Source organism: Lagopus leucura, unplaced genomic scaffold, assembly GCF_019238085.1.
Source record: "Lagopus leucura isolate 7727_CA_CO unplaced genomic scaffold, USGS_WTPT01 Super-Scaffold_1, whole genome shotgun sequence".
Classification (NCBI taxonomy): Eukaryota; Metazoa; Chordata; class Aves; order Galliformes; family Phasianidae; genus Lagopus; species Lagopus leucura.
In genome coordinates this window covers 12,709,272-12,725,347 of record NW_024962250.1, presented here as the reverse complement: position 1 = coordinate 12,725,347, position 16,076 = coordinate 12,709,272, and the positions used below count along the sequence as shown (strand labels likewise).

The following is a 16,076-nucleotide window of genomic DNA, read 5'->3' as shown; positions in this document are numbered from 1 at the left end:
TACAACAGCTTCCTTCCAGGCAGCCGTAGAGAGCAATAAGGTCTGGATACAGTCCCTTTTACTTCTGTGCAAGTTTACGACAGGAAGCCACTGGCACATATAGGGCTTAGTGAACTAAACCAGGCGACGCTTAGACTTGTCCAAGTGGGGTCAGTGTCTCCCTCTTGCTCTCTTTCCTACTGATTTTTATACCCTAGCAGGTTCCTCCTCATTGCCAGCATCTCTCCCTGTTTCTTGCTCTCTGCTTATTTTGTGGCACTTGAGGTTTTTCTTCAATGAATCACTTCATAACGAAAGGCCTGCTTCAGATGGCATGCTCTGTTTCCTAAGATAGAAGGGATGACACTCATTCTGGCTTCCCCCTAACGTACACAGTCCTGTAGCTATCTTGTTCCTTAAGTCAAGAATTTCCCAAGGCATTTCCTGGGATGATCTGCAGAGCACTGGTGCCTTGTGCATCAGCCGGGCCAGCAGCCTGATGTGTTTCACACAGTGCAGCTCAGTTCAGAGCCCGGTCCAGCCAGGGTTTCGGGCTGCCAAGAGTGCTCCTATTTCCCCTCACCACACATGCCATCGGCTGATGGATTCTTCTCATTCTCTGACGCTTGGCTTTCTGCAGGAGAAAATGCCAAATGCGAAAGGGCCAGGGAAGGCAGAGGAATTGGCCGTTATTTTGAATTTGATTACTTTAGGGCCGTTTCAAGTAACTTTTAGTCATATAGAGTGGGACATTATGTAGAGAATCTGCCTCGCTCATTTTCAGGAGCTCTCCCCTTACCTGAAATCTGGTTACACGGGACATTCCTGGCCGGAGCAGTTATTCATTCTGTTCACTACTAACAGCCGGCTCCTCAGCCGCAGCTCGGTGTTGCTCATCTCACACAAAGTTCCCCGCGATACAGACACGGAGGGTCCCACCCCCCCGCCTTTCTCTCCGTTGGGGCTGTGCGGGGAGAGCTGTCGGGGTTTACGTGCTGTCCCCACATCCGCGTGCCGGAGGAGGGGGGCGCTGCTACCACGAGGGTCGAGGTTCGGCCGACCCGCCGCGGCTCGTGCCCCGGGGGCTGCCGCGTGTCGGCACCGCAAGGCCGGGGCACCGCTATCCCCGCGTCGGGGCTCGCTTCTAAGCCGCTTCCAGAGCGGCTGACGCCTGGCCGCGTGCCCAGCCGCGCTGCGCTCCCGGTCTGGACGACGACCCGGCCGCCTCCCGCTCCTCCGCCCGGGGCCGAGGAGCGGCGGCCGCCCGTTTGGGCGCCGGGACTCGCCATAGAAGGACGAGCGCCGCCGACACCGCTCGCGGGGCGCCCCCAAGCGGCGCTTCCGGCAGGTCCGCGGCCGCCGCGCGCCACCCGGCGCGCGGCTCGGCACGCGGCCCCGCCCCCGACCTGCGGCGGCCGCTCTGTGGAACGCCGTCTCCGACGGTTGCGCGTCTCGCGCACGCCTCCCGCTTCCTGCCCCGCCGCCGCCGATTGGCCCGCCGCGCGCCCAGGAATGCGAGCGACCCTTTAAAGGTGCGCGCGGCGCCCGGCATCGGCAGAGCACCGGGCAGCGCCGACCCCTGCTGCACAGCGCGCCGCTCTCTGCGCCGAGGCGCCGCCGCGCTCCCCGGAGGATATCGCTCGCCCGTAGCGGGAGCTGCTCGCCCGCTCTCCCTGCAGGTAAGTGCTGATGCGGTTCCCGCCGTCCCGGGACACCCGTCCCGTCGCGCCGAGCGGCGGGGCAGCTCTGTGACCTTTTCCTTTGTGGCCGTTCCCAGGTCGGTCAGAGGCAGATGCTCGCCATGGGGCCAGTCGCTGTTCTCGTTCTCCTTCTCCTGGTGCTCGGTGGCCCGGAAGCCAAACGCACGGCAGGTAAGGGCCGGCGCGGGCGGGGTCGGCTGGAGCGCGCCTTGGGTAGGTATAGGGAGACGCTCCGAGGGGCAGAACGCCACGGCTCGGCCAACGAGAGACTTTAAGCAGGGCGGTAGTTAGTTACGGAACTTCGGCGTGGAATTCCTGCAGCCTTCAAAAGTAGAAGCTCTCGAGCATCTCGCCCACCCGATGTCCCCACAGGGGGTTGCTGTCCCTTCTCCGGGCGGCTGCTGTGAGAGCCTTGCGGTGTGCCGTGCCTCTGCCGTTTCTCCTCCGTCAGAGCCTAATGAGGTGTCAGCGTGCCGCTACCTCGGTGTCACTCAGCGGGTACCCGGCGCTCCCGTGCCTCCTGGCTCCTTCACAAGAATGTGCGCGGAGTGCCGCACGCAGCTCCCGGTGGGACTGCCTTGCCTCGAGAGCTGCTGCCCGTGCTCTGCGTACCTTGTAGTGCCAACATCGCTAGTCAGTGTGTTAAGTAGCCCTGAGAGATGTATGGTTTCGCAGCCTTTTCTTCTCCGTGGCTTACGGTGGATACTCTGGTCTCTCTGCAGAGTCCCGGGGTGATGATGACAGCGTCTTTGATCTCTTTGAACTCGCTGGCTTGATTCGCAAGGGAGCTGGGCGCCGGGCACCTGGGGTGCACCTGGTGAAGGGGCCGGAGTCCTCCAGCCCTGCTTACCGCATTGAAGATGCCAGTCGCATCCCTGCTGTCCCTGACTCCAAGTTCCAAGACTTGCTAGATATCATCCATGCTGAGAAGGGCTTCATCCTTCTGGCCACTCTCCGGCAAGCCAAGAAGAGCAGAGGCACGCTGCTGGCTGTGGAACGGAAAGACGGCTCTGGTCATGTCTTCAGTCTAGTTTCAAACGGCAAGGCAGGCACCTTGGACCTGAGCCTCTCTGGTGATGGCAAGCAGCAGCTGGTGTCTGTAGAGGATGCTTTGTTAGCTACAGGACACTGGAAGAACATAACCTTGTTTGTGCAAGAAGACCGGGCTCAGCTTTATGTGGGGTGTGAGAAAATGGAGAATGCTGAACTGGACATTCCCATTCAAAACATTTTCACCAGGGACCTGGCCAGCAGCGCCAGGCTCCGTATTGCCAAAGGGGGAGTCAATGACAACTTCCAGGTAAGATTTTTTTCCTTGCATTTTTGCGTATTATTTTCAGTCATACACCTCGAAAGTACATTATTCAACCAACTTAAACAGCTAGAAAACTGTAGGAAACGGGAGAAAAGATTCTGCTTCTGTACATCTCATGTGGACCACCTCTGAATTTACTAAACTCTATCAATGCAGCTTGAAGTGTGAAGCATTAGATTTGTGGGGAGAACTTCATGCAACAGTAGATCCCAAAGCTTCTGGACAGGTGGTTGTAGTTTGATTGCTCAACTTATTATACAAGACTGAGAAACTGATGCTTTTTTCCTTTCCTGCCTGGCGAATTGCCAAGTCTTTGTGGTCAAGACTGAGAATGTTAGGAAGCAGGGCTTGCGCTCACTCAGGAGAATAAATTAACATGTTTCACCTTGCCATCTGTCTGTTGTGAAATTACTTGTGATGAACTTAGGTGAACTTTATTGTCTACAGGCTCTCTCCATGCAAGTTACCCTTCTTTCCCTTGCAGTTGTTGCAGGTAGCTGCAATTCTTTCTTTTTCCACAGGGACTGTTGCAGAATGTACGGTTCGTGTTTGGAACAACTCTGGAAACTATTCTGAGGAACAAAGGCTGCTCCAGCTGTAAGTCTGCAATCTTCTGAATCCAATGATCTATTAAGTACATTAGAAAGACAACCTGAAACAGAACTCAGAAGTATGCTGACATTCAAATCTACATTGCATAAGAAATAATATTTCTGGACATATTCTAGTGAATCTGGTGGTAGCTGTGTAACAAGTCCTACCCAGGAATTATAAATCTATGTGGCAAAAAAATGCATTTACTTTATGTAAACTTTCTTGTCTCTTAGCTACTAGTGCAATCATTACTTTGGACAACCCCATGAATGGTTCCAGCCCAGCTATCCGCACCAATTACATTGGCCATAAAACAAAGGACATTCAAGCAGTCTGTGGCTTTTCTTGTGATGAACTAACTAACATGTTTGTAGAACTGCAAGGGCTACGGTCCATGGTGACAACACTTCAAGACAGAGTTCGCAAAGTGGTAAGTGTTTGCTATACTCACAGTATGTCTTATCTGTCACTTAAAGAAGTGTAAGTTGTCCTTTGAGCTTGGATAAACAGTAATAACTTCACTCTTGCTATGAATTTGTGGAAGTGTTTTTTCTGTGTTAACTTCTAAATATCATCTCTCTGCTGCCCTCCCCCTGACACCCGCCATTTAAGACTGAAGAAAATGAACTGATTGCCAAAGTGGTTCAGATCACTCCTGGAGTATGCATTCATAATGGGATCTTGCACAAAAATAAGGAAGAGTGGACTATTGACAGCTGCACTGAATGTACTTGCCAGGTAAGATTCTTTGCATTCATAAGTTCTCTGCATATAAATTCATGACTTCAAATTAACAGATAATTCTAAATGACGTTCTTTGTTTGAACAAATCCTACACAGAATGGGGCCCTATCATACCCAGAGAAAGTATTCAGCTTGTCTTTTTTACCCCATTAAATCTCTTATATGACTACAACTTTTGTATAGTATTACTGCAGCAGTAATTTAGAATTACACTAAATGCATTTTTAATATCTGTATGAGAGTGACACTCAATTTCAGAATTTGGGGAATGCCTCTGCTTTCTATGTAATCTATGTGCACATCTACAAGTCAGTATTAAAAGACCAAACAGTATTACCATATTTCCTCCCCAGAATGCTTTAAATGGATATTCTATCCTCAGTGAACCTCCTGCTGGCTTACCAGAAAAGATTCTAGTCCTCAGTAAAGGCTCTTAAATTTACACCTTTTTTCATTATATAATGAATGCTTCTAGCTATGTCCTGTAGGCTTTTAACAGATCACATGCAACAGAAACTCTTTTTCCAGATTTCAGTTGAACTCTGTAAATCTAGGGTATCCTGACAAGATATTCATTATTTGTTCTGCTTTAATGCTTAAAGTATATATAAGCAAAGCATTTCAGAGTATCAGTCTACCAAAGAGTGTCTGATCTTTCTTGCCTCTGTTTAGAAGCCAAAGGCTGAGTATCTGTAGATGTGCAGTACAGGGCAACTCACAAAAATCTGCATTTGCTTCTGTAGCTTTCTATCTCCAGTCTTGCATGCAGCATGTGATACTGTGACTTCTGCCTTTGCTCATCTTCCCACCAACCCTCTTATTCAATGTTATCTGTATCTGCCTTGATATAGTCATTTGCTTGGGGAAAAAGGGGGCTTCTAAGGGTTATCACAAGGGCCTTCTTTGGACAAAGCTACTGCCTTCAAGAAACAAAACTACAGACTACACTTCATCTCTCATTGAGATTGGAGATGGGTGTTCTTGCCCTGCCTGCTTGGCTTAAAGATCAAAGACCTTTAAGTATAAGTTATAAATTTTTAAGGCTCCTCAGCCAAGTCCGCTGAACTCATTTTATGTTCACCATGTAATCAGCTTAAATCCGTATTAACAGAAAAGCTGACTTCTTGGTTCTTTCCCTTGAAGTCTGAACGTATACTTTGGGAATCGTATAGCATTAGTTCTTTACTCAGTCTTTTACTCTAGCCTGTTTCTAGTAGTCATTCTTGACCAATTTATTCAAAACAAAACTGCTTAACTGAGAAGGAAATAGTATGGATGGAGGGTAGGAATGAGGTGAAGATGGAGTAAGAATAGCTGGAAGGAACTACTCTTGAATTGTATCAGCTCTAAATACAAGGTTTTCTACTTTAGATGTGCTAGGTGAGCCTTTAAGTGCTGCACAAAGGGCGTCTTTATCATCTGACTTTATCAGCTGTGAGTTTAGACTCCAGAGGTATGCTTTATATCCTGCTTGCTTATTGAATTCTTTCAATTCTTTACAGAACTCTGCCACTATATGCCGGAAAGTGTCTTGCCCTCTCATGCCTTGTTCCAATGCCACTGTGCCTGATGGGGAGTGCTGCCCCCGATGCTGGCGTAAGTACTTAGAAATATCTTAACACCTCTCTACAGTCAGTAGACATGCACTGCTCTATATATCTGTGTATAGAAGACAACTGGATAGTCTGCATCTTTAAATTAAAACTCAAATGTCTATCCTCTGCTAAATAGCTTATAGCAATAGAAACATGTTATATTAATTTCCAGTTGCCGCTTACATAAGGAATTGCTACTGTCCTATTGAAAATTACAGTGCTTCAGAGTGGTTTTGGATGTCATTGCATTTCTGTAGGGAAAGAAGGAGTTTAGGGATACGTTGGATCACTATAATTAAGAGAAGAAAAACGGAGCTCTGAAATCCAAAGAATACAACACATAAACATGTGCAGGCAGAACAAGTTTTTGAGGGGTATTAGATGCTCCAGTGTATTGTATTCACCAGTAAATATGTTTCAGTAGTGCATGCGTTCCACATCTCAGCAAATTAAAATATATCAGTCAGCAACATTGCTTCTCTTTATCTGCAGAGCAGCTATGAACCAAGCATATTTATAAAAATGTTTAAATGGGTTTCCGGACAATAATACTTCTAGTTATCAATGCTGATTAAACTTGAGTTTTCTTAGAAACCTTGCTGACTGTGAACTAGTGTAGTGTCTAATCTAAGTACATCTCTGAATTCATTCTTATTATGTAAAGCCACCTGAAGTAACTTAGGTAATGCAAGCACTGAAACGTTTGAGTTCTCTACCTTGTACAAGAAAGGGAAATGCATGTAGATTTTGAGGGCAGTTGTGTGGAGCTTTTTCTTATGGTAAAGAAAAAGCAAGGGAAAGGATGGGGAAAGGAATACGGAAAATACATACTTGGCATCTTATTTGGGGCTGTAACAGAGCTGTGCACCTTTACAGCTAGCGACTACGCAGATGATGGATGGTCTCCTTGGTCTGAATGGACTTCATGTTCGGTGACCTGTGGGAATGGAATTCAGCAGAGAGGGCGTTCCTGTGACAGTCTCAACAACCGCTGTGAAGGGTCTTCTGTGCAAACTCGGACTTGCCACCTTCAAGAGTGTGATAAGAGATGTAAGTATTTAATCCATTCATCCTGGTAATAAAACATGGGCCACTTCTATTGACTTAGTATTAACAGCAAAGTTTATCTTGTTACTCTGTCACTGAACTGGAGTGCTGGCTTTAAGTACTTATATTTAACAAGTAAAATGGAGAAGATAGTTGATCCAGTAAATAAACATGTTTGGATTGTGCTCCCAGATAAAAAAATTGACACTAGTTTAGCTGTACAGTTTCTCTAGCAATAGAACAACTTGATCTATGATTGTATTAAGGTACAGAGAGTTTCTAATACAATTCTATGTTCTAAGTGCTTTGAAGCTGAAGTCTGGTTTTCAAAAACTCTACTAACAGATATCTCTTTCTGTAGTTAAACAAGATGGTGGTTGGAGCCACTGGTCACCGTGGTCATCATGTTCAGTCACTTGTGGTATGGGCATGATCACTAGAATTCGTCTCTGCAACTCTCCAGTACCACAGCTGAATGGCAAGCCTTGTGAGGGTGAAGCAAGAGAAACCAAGCCCTGCCAGAAAGATCCTTGCCCAAGTAAGTGTGTCCAAGTGCTAGCTACTATTCACTAGTTTAAACAGTGAACTTCACAAATAAGAAGCTGCCATATAATGGACTTCTAGTAGTCTTTTATCTTTAAATGTTGGTACAGGCTTGGTAAAATCTCATAGTTCAGTTTTATAGAAAATGGTTTAATCTTGTTTAGCAGTTGTGATCTGAGTTTTCTATGGAGCCTATTAGTTAGGGCTGCCATTCTGTGAATTAGGTCAGAACAATGTCTCAAGTACTCTTGCTACAGGAGAAACATCCCTTAGTTTGAAAATAGTAACTTTTACTGAACTAGAAGCCATACAAGTGCCCTAATTTCTATTTCTCTTTAGTTAATGGCAACTGGGGACCATGGTCTCCATGGGATGCTTGCACAGTAACATGTGGAGGAGGACTTCAGAAACGCAGCCGTCTCTGCAACAATCCTGAGCCTCAATATGGTGGGAAGACTTGTGTAGGTGAAGCTAAAGGAACTCAGGTCTGCAATAAACAGGACTGTCCAGTTGGTGAGTATTCCATTTCCATAATCATCTAAGGCTGTGGTCAGTCTTGAGTTGGCTTAAAAAAAATATGGCCTATGTCTTTAAAACCACAGTGCTTAAACACTGAACATTTAGCATATTAGCAAAACACAGTATGGCAGCAGCATCCCTCATCTTAACTCTCATTTGTTTCTCAGATGGGTGTTTGTCTAATCCCTGCTTTGCGGGAACTACATGTACAAGCTCCCCTGATGGATCTTGGAAGTGCGGTGCCTGTCCTGCTGGCTACCATGGCGATGGTATCCACTGCCAAGATATTGATGAGGTAGGAAGACTAGAAAAGTTTGTGACTTGAAAGGGAGAAGAAAATGGGAAGGGAAGCAATACTAGTGCTTTAATACACTGTTTTATCTTAAACTCTTGCATTTCAGTGTAAAGAAGTTCCTGATGCCTGCTTTGTCTTCAATGGAGTACACAGGTGTGAGAATACTGAACCTGGATACAACTGTCTGCCTTGTCCACCACGTTTCACTGGGTCACAGCCATTTGGTCGCAGTGTTGAGGATGCCATGGCAAACAAACAGGTATTGTCAACCTAAGAGCTGTGCTGGATTATCAAACCATACAAAGTTGCTGTCCGCAAACAGTGGAAAGCAACTATGCATTTCAGGGAAGATGGATTTTGTAGTACATCATCTGTAATTCAAAACAGTAATTAATTAATGCTTCTCCTGTTGGAGTGCAGTATGAATTAGAAAATGTCCTCTCCAGCAATAGAGAATTATGACATTGCAGATAATTTTAAGAGTAATTTAGTAAGTATTAATTTGCAGTAGAGCAGTACATACCTTGAAGGTGCATTGTTCCACTTGAACATAAAAGCTTTGAACAAGAGAAATAGTGCAAGACAGGTACTGGAGTTATGAAGTGCAGAGAAAATAATGTATTAGGTTTTTTTTCTTTCCTTATTGAAACATCCTTGATGAAAATAGGCATGGATTTTTTGCCTTGTTAGAATCTCTGGGTAAAAATTTGTGATAAAAAGATGTCTCCAGTGGATTTACTTTGTGTTCTTCCAGGTCTGCAAGCCCCGTAATCCATGCACAGATGGAACACACGATTGCAACAAGAATGCCAAATGCAATTACCTTGGCCACTTCAGTGACCCGATGTATCGCTGTGAATGTAAACCAGGCTATGCAGGCAATGGTATAATCTGTGGAGAAGATACTGACTTGGATGGATGGCCAAATGAGAACCTTGTCTGTGTTGCCAATGCCACTTACCACTGTAAAAAAGTATGTTTATCTAATATTCCTCTAAAACACGTCTGAATGAATGCTTCTGTAAAAATAATTTAGGTTTAAGGTATAAATCTAATAAATCTAGTATCTATTTAGTTAGAGCTGTTACAACTAATAAGATATCCTTCCATTGTTAGGAGGTTCTTTAGTGTTGCTTTAATCATCTCTACAACATGGGAAGTGGGGTGGGGAAAGATGCCTTGTACAAGCATTATAAATATTCTAGGAGTAATCTAGTTCTATCACATAGATCAGCCTTGATCTGATAAATATGGTTAACTAAAATAAAGATACTTCAGTAAAATAACACTTAACTAGTTTTGATATTTTTGATTTTTGCATAATGATTATATCTGCTAAAATCCGTATTGTGCTCAAGCCAGGACTAAGTAAAAATATGTACTTTATCCATGCTATAGGATAACTGCCCCAATCTCCCCAACTCTGGGCAGGAAGACTATGATAAAGATGGGATTGGTGATGCTTGTGATAATGATGATGACGATGATGGTATTCCTGATGACCGGGTAAGACAACAGAAAAGAGCAGCATTTTAGAATGTAGCTCTCCTGTTCCTTCTCCTATGGCCTTAATATGGAATTGCTGGCACTGACAGCTACCCTAGAAACCTTCAGATATAACCATGCAGACTAACCTTCTGCAGCTAGTGAGCTTGAAAAATGAATCTTCATTATTAGTCAACTATTCCCACAGTTGAATAAGCAGTTTTGTGTTTTGACATAAAAGCATTCAAGTTCTGTCTGCTTTCCCATCTGCTGTTCCATTCAGATTCTGCTCATGCTGCTGTATGTTTAATTAGACTGTTTTTAAATCTTGACTTTTTTTTCTCTTGCAGGACAACTGCCCATTCATCTACAACCCACAGCAGTATGACTATGACAGGGATGATGTTGGTGACCGTTGTGATAACTGCCCCTACAATCACAATCCTGATCAGATTGACACTGACAACAATGGAGAAGGAGACGCATGTGCAGTGGATATTGATGGAGATGGTAGGCATCCTCTGATTACACCTTTCCACTGCTCATCAGATAGGCCAAATGTATACAATGGTACCACTGGTTTCATACCAGAAATTTATATTTGAACACACAAGACCCCATCTCTGATGTTTTCAGGATATAAAGACTATTAAAGTAGCACTTGAAGCTAATGGAAATTCATTTTGAAAAATATACATTTGGGTACAGTTAAATTTTAGCTCCGTTCTTATTTCCTGTAAGAACAGAGGCTAGCAATGTAGTCAGGTTTCAATCAGATGCTTTTCAAAAGGCTTACAAAATGTTATCAAGCATTATCAAAAAGTGTGTGGTGACTCTGTATGCTTCTTTGAAGCATTTGGATATTCTGACTTGCATTTACAAAATGATCTTAATGTTGCAGGTGTCCTCAATGAAAGGGACAACTGCCAATATGTCTACAATGTAGACCAGAGGGACACAGACTTGGATGGTGTTGGAGATCAGTGTGATAACTGCCCACTGGAACATAATCCTGACCAGGTAGAGGATTTCTATTATACAAATAGAATATTGTTGTTGATGTAGGCTACAATACACAAGATATTATACCCAAATGTAACTTGAGTTGATGTACTATTCTCATTAATTTGCCAAACAGTGTCAGTATTAGTCTTTTACAGTTCAAACACTGGCAAGGTAATGTTCCAAAAATGAATTCTAGAGAGGATCCATGAGACTATCACATGTACAACTCTCCTTTTGTCAGCTGCACTGACCCTCACTGTAACAATATGAAATACCTGGGAGCATTTTATGAAATCAAAATTGGAAGGGAATATATTTTCAGTAGCTTAATGTATATGTAGCCCATAGCACATGCAGGATGCTAATAGTACAGAAACTCTTAATTATTGATGGCTCTGTAAATCACAATGAACTGCAGTGCTTGGCCGCTTCAAAGAAAGCCTAGTTCACCTTTTCCTAAAATAGAAGCAACAGCCCAAAGTCTTAAACATGCTTTCAGGACTTGCAGGATATACTACACATTAAATGTGCTAGGAGTAATTAACTGATCAGCTATTAAATAGTACTTGCACTTCAATTTAAACAGTTTCTTTATAATCTGTGTCCTTCAATCCAAACCAGTTATTTTTTATTTTTTATTTTTTTATAAAAAAGTTATTTTTCTACCAGTAAAGGCATCACAACTTTTCCCTAGGGAAAAGGAGTATGATACTCTTTAAATTCCCCCCCCCCCACTAAAATTTAGGAGTCCAGCCTCTCATACAACTTACTAGATCAAAATTCAAAGACAAAAGTAGATAAAGCTTGTGCTGGCCTACCAAGTACAAGGCTGTAAGATGACTTGATTCAGGAAGGTAACTGGAAAACTGGAATGACTGAAGAGTTAGAAAAGGGGTTGCAAGTCAGGAGAATTTAGTTTAGTACTGTCATGTAGCCTAAAAACAGTGTTACTTGAAGGATTTAAAATGAGACTATAAACCTTCTTACTCTTATTTGTCATTTGCTTAACTGCTTTCTCATCTCAGGGTGGAAGGTGACCTCATGCTTTCTGCCCCATGATTTACAGATAATGTCTCTTAACATTCTAAAATCTTCTCTAATACTTCCATTTTAGCTCTTACTAAACTAAAGAAATCCCAATTCTAGCTACTAAGGCTCATAATCCAGATGCTTTTCATGGCTTTTAAGATGTTCGGTTTTTTTTTTTCTTTTAGGAAGACACAGACTCTGACCGTATAGGTGATGAGTGTGACAACAACCAGGACATAGATGAAGATGGTCATCAAAATAATCTTGATAACTGCCCTTATGTGCCCAACGCCAATCAAGCTGATCATGACAAGGATGGGAAAGGTGATGCCTGTGACCACGATGATGACAATGATGGTATTCCTGATGACAAAGACAACTGCAGATTAGTTGCCAACCCAGATCAAGCAGATTCTGATGGTAAGATGACCAGTATCATAGTAACACTTCAAGAGTATCTTGTAACTGTTTGAGATTTTTTTTATGCTATTGAGGGTTGGAAAGAAAGTCAAAGTAAAAAGATAATCTGCACGTATTAAACTGTCTTCATACACTTAGCAATATCAGGCTGGAGCAAAAGGGACAGTTCCAGCTTCTGTAGTGTCTGCCAGCAGTACCTGGGCAGTCAGAGCTCTGCAGTAAGGTTTTCACCTCCTAAATAGTAAGACTTAAAACTATACTGGCAAACAACAACCCATGTCTAATTGCTCAGAATAGTGAAATTACTTCTGTCCTCCAGGTGATGGACGTGGAGATGCTTGCAAAGATGACTTTGACCAAGACAGCGTGCCAGACATTGATGACATCTGTCCTGAAAATGTGGAAATCAGTGAGACTGACTTCCGAAGGTTTCAGATGATTCCCTTGGATCCAAAAGGAACATCCCAAAATGATCCAAACTGGGTTGTACGTCACCAGGGTAAAGAATTGGTTCAGACAGTCAACTGTGACCCTGGCCTTGCAGTTGGTAAGGAGAATGCTAACTCTTAGAGGCACTACAGTGTTTGAGGGCAGAGGTGGGATGGAAACTGAGAAATTGCTAAGAAATTGTTTAAAAGTCTAAGCAACATCTTAATCTTCCTCTTCTAATGCCCACATAGGTTTTGATGAATTCAATGCTGTGGACTTCAGTGGCACCTTCTTTATCAATACAGAAAGGGATGATGATTATGCTGGCTTTGTATTTGGCTACCAATCTAGCAGTCGTTTCTATGTTGTCATGTGGAAGCAGATTACTCAGTCTTACTGGGACTCCACACCAACCAAAGCTCAAGGCTACTCAGGTCTGTCCATCAAGGTTGTGAATTCCACCACAGGTCCAGGAGAACACCTTCGTAATGCTCTGTGGCACACAGGAAACACACCTGGCCAGGTAAAGGTCACACTGATAACCTTTGCTTCTGCACTGCTTACTGCACTGTAAGGCATATTGTTTTTCCAAAAAATTAGATATGTTGAGGAATCTACACACTGCTCAGAATAGGATAGCTGCCTTGGCAAAGACAAATAACAGTTTAACTATTAATAGGCAGGTAAGCTTTTCAGCAGCAGTGAATCAATTGTTACTGGACTACAGGAGTAAACTTTGTTTACATATTTAAGAGCTATCAAAAGAGCCCATTACAGAGCCTAATGGTGAACTTCAAGCATTTGCTACTCATAAAGAGACCTGCATATCAAAGTAATGGTTATCTTATTTCAGACCTTCTGGTTAACTGAACTATTCTTTTGTAGGTGAGAACTCTGTGGCATGACCCTCGTCACATAGGCTGGAAAGACTTCACTGCATACAGATGGCGTCTTAGCCATAGACCAAAGACTGGCTACATCAGGTGAGCATTATCCTTTTAAGTAGTTGTCCCAAAGAAACCACATGTCTATAAAAATAAACCTAACAGTAGTTCATATCTGACAAGATTATACTGTATCTTTGTAGAGTTGTAATGTATGAAGGGAAGAAAATCATGGCAGACTCAGGACCAATCTATGATAAAACTTATGCTGGTGGTCGTCTAGGATTATTTGTCTTCTCTCAAGAAATGGTGTTCTTCTCAGATCTTAAATATGAATGCAGAGGTAAGGAAAACTTTTTATTGAAGATGCCCTATATAAAAGAATTGGTTCAAGAAAAATAGGACAGGTTTTTAGAAAGTAGCTAAAAGGGAAAGTTCATCTATCACTTTACATGGCTTCATCTCAAGCATGTTTCCCAGACAGAAATGGGACACCTTTTCAATTACACTATTCACAATCAAAAAGTTAAAAAATACAAAATTTTAAGAATACCTGTGTCTTGCTGGTTCAAAGTATCAGGAGTTCATGTTAAGATAGCTCTTTTCTAGAACTGAAATTTGTAAAGAAGTTTTGTAGAATGAATCAATACAGATGACAAACTGCAAGGTGAAAATGCAAAATACTAACCAGCAAAAATAGTGTCTGATATGCAAAGGACTGACTTAATAAAAATAAGCAAAGTACAGTCTGCACACAGCCCTCTGATCTTGCAGTTCAGTGTGATATGTGCATGTGACTAAGTTCCAAGTTGACCTACTTTGCTTCAAATTATGACTTTGTTAGGTAATGATTACATGAGCTAGAGTCTAAATTTTAACTCCAGAAAGTGCTGAAGTATTTCATTCTTTAATTTCTAGACGTGTTTGTAGGGAACATATGGATAATGACTTAGCTGCAATCAATCATGCATAACAGAAATACCTTATCTTAATTCTCTCTTTTTCACAGATCCATAATCCCAAGGTTACTGGATTCAGAGACTATTTCAAAATGCTGGTATTGCACCTTCTGAAACATTTAGCCTTACAAATCCTGGGACCATTATATTATTCCTTCCTTTCTTCCTCCTGCATAAATGTGGACTCGAAACATTACCTGCCTCAAGAGAATGGTTTTGAGAGAACAGAAGTGAAACTTGCATCTGACCTCTGAAATGGAAGGAAACAAATGTCTTGCAAATAAGAATTGTCTTCACTGAAAATGCACACTTCTTTCAGTCAAAGACATTTGTTTATTTATCACAGTGCATTGTCACTGCCTCTAACTGGAGGTCCCATGGAGTAGCATTTTGTAAAAAGAACATCTCTGGATGTGCTGTGGACTACTTAAACTGAAGACCTTTCATTGTGTGGGGAAAGGGATTTTGGGTGGGAGGGTGAACTCTCAAATCTTTTCTTCATGGGGGGGGTGGAGTTTTGTTTTGTTTTTAGTGGGGTTTCTGCTACCTTGGTTTACATCCACTTAACTTGCAGAAATTATCCTTTTGTATGTTGCATCTTTTTAGATGAAAATAATCCTTGACTTTGTGGTGAGCTAGATCAGCTGTTCTATAACACAGGACAAAACATATCCTAAAGCCCCTCTCTATGAAGGGAGGGGGGAAAGGAGGATGCCATTGGCACACTGGATCACACCAGCTTTGGTAGAACTTGGATTTACTACAAGATTCTGTTTCCTGCTTAGATGCAGATCTTTCTTACCTTTTTAAATGTTTTCTTTCAGCTGTGGTGTGAAAACACCACCATCTCAACTCGCACTGTGCTGTCCTTCAGGAAGAAACCAGCATGTGCTTCATATTTTATGGTTAGCTTCATATTTTATGGTTAAAAAGGCACAAGATACAACAGTAATAAAAACATTCCTTTTCTACATGCCATAGATGCTTTAAGCCCCTCGCTTCAGAGGGGAGGGGAAGGGGCTTGTAGATAAAATACTGAAATTGTAAAATATTTATTTTTAACTATCCTTGATATTGCAATGACTGAGAAATTACTGATTTTTTTTTTTTTTTTTTTTTAAAAGAAATGCATCAAGACTATCCACCATTATTACAAGTCTTCATGACTCTAGGATTGTAAATACAGATTATTTATTAACTCTGTTCTATAGTGAAACTAGAGGGTTTTTTGTTAAGTGAAATCTTGTCTGGAGCAGATAGTGGTGATGTATTAGTTACAAAGAGCAATTTTCCCATAATGGCTTTGAGGCACAGGGAAAAGCAGCAGGGTGGGGAATGGAATGTTTGTTTTTCTCAGTCTGAGCTCAGCATTGGCTTTTCCTTTCTTTGTGCAAGGCAGTTGGTTGCCTGGCAGGCAGCTGTTCTGCAGTATTAAAACTCAAGCCCTTTTAGAGGGGAGCAGTTCCTGTCTCATCCATAGAGCTAGGGCTGAGGGAATGTCATTTAGCATTATAGAAGTTTAGTGCTGTGAAAC

At 42.7% G+C, this 16,076-nt stretch overlaps 1 protein-coding gene and 1 long non-coding RNA gene across 2 annotated transcripts in view; one reads left to right on the top strand and one right to left on the bottom strand.

Moving 5' to 3' along the window:
• LOC122177925 overlaps positions 1 to 921 on the bottom strand; it is a 157,796-nt gene extending 156,875 nt beyond the window's left edge. Inside the window, exon 1 of the long non-coding RNA XR_006178200.1 lies at positions 779 to 921. This is a non-coding gene — a long non-coding RNA (uncharacterized LOC122177925). The remainder of the gene's footprint in view (positions 1 to 778) is intronic.
• Positions 922 to 1,555: 634 nt separating this feature from the next.
• On the top strand, positions 1,556 to 16,076 carry THBS1 (thrombospondin 1). Its single transcript, XM_042868098.1, has 22 exons — positions 1,556 to 1,658; positions 1,757 to 1,850; positions 2,402 to 2,979; positions 3,516 to 3,591; positions 3,822 to 4,018; positions 4,201 to 4,326; positions 5,835 to 5,928; positions 6,804 to 6,977; positions 7,336 to 7,512; positions 7,857 to 8,030; positions 8,204 to 8,331; positions 8,438 to 8,590; positions 9,086 to 9,304; positions 9,730 to 9,837; positions 10,167 to 10,326; positions 10,718 to 10,836; positions 12,036 to 12,270; positions 12,590 to 12,817; positions 12,951 to 13,222; positions 13,585 to 13,682; positions 13,787 to 13,926; positions 14,593 to 16,076. Exons 2-22 carry the CDS (start codon positions 1,772 to 1,774, stop codon positions 14,598 to 14,600), a joined length of 3,543 nt encoding a protein of 1,180 aa, XP_042724032.1. The 5' UTR covers positions 1,556 to 1,658; positions 1,757 to 1,771; the 3' UTR covers positions 14,601 to 16,076.

Excerpts from the sequence above, each read along its gene's own strand:
- THBS1 (XM_042868098.1), top strand. The coding sequence starts at position 1,772 with ATGCTCGCCATGGGGCCAGTCGCTGTTCTCGTTCTCCTTCTCCTGGTG. Across the intron at positions 9,305-9,729 it reads CCACTTACCACTGTAAAAAA|GATAACTGCCCCAATCTCCC; the intron begins GTATGTTTATCT and ends TCCATGCTATAG. Across the intron at positions 10,837-12,035 it reads TGGAACATAATCCTGACCAG|GAAGACACAGACTCTGACCG; the intron begins GTAGAGGATTTC and ends TTTTTCTTTTAG.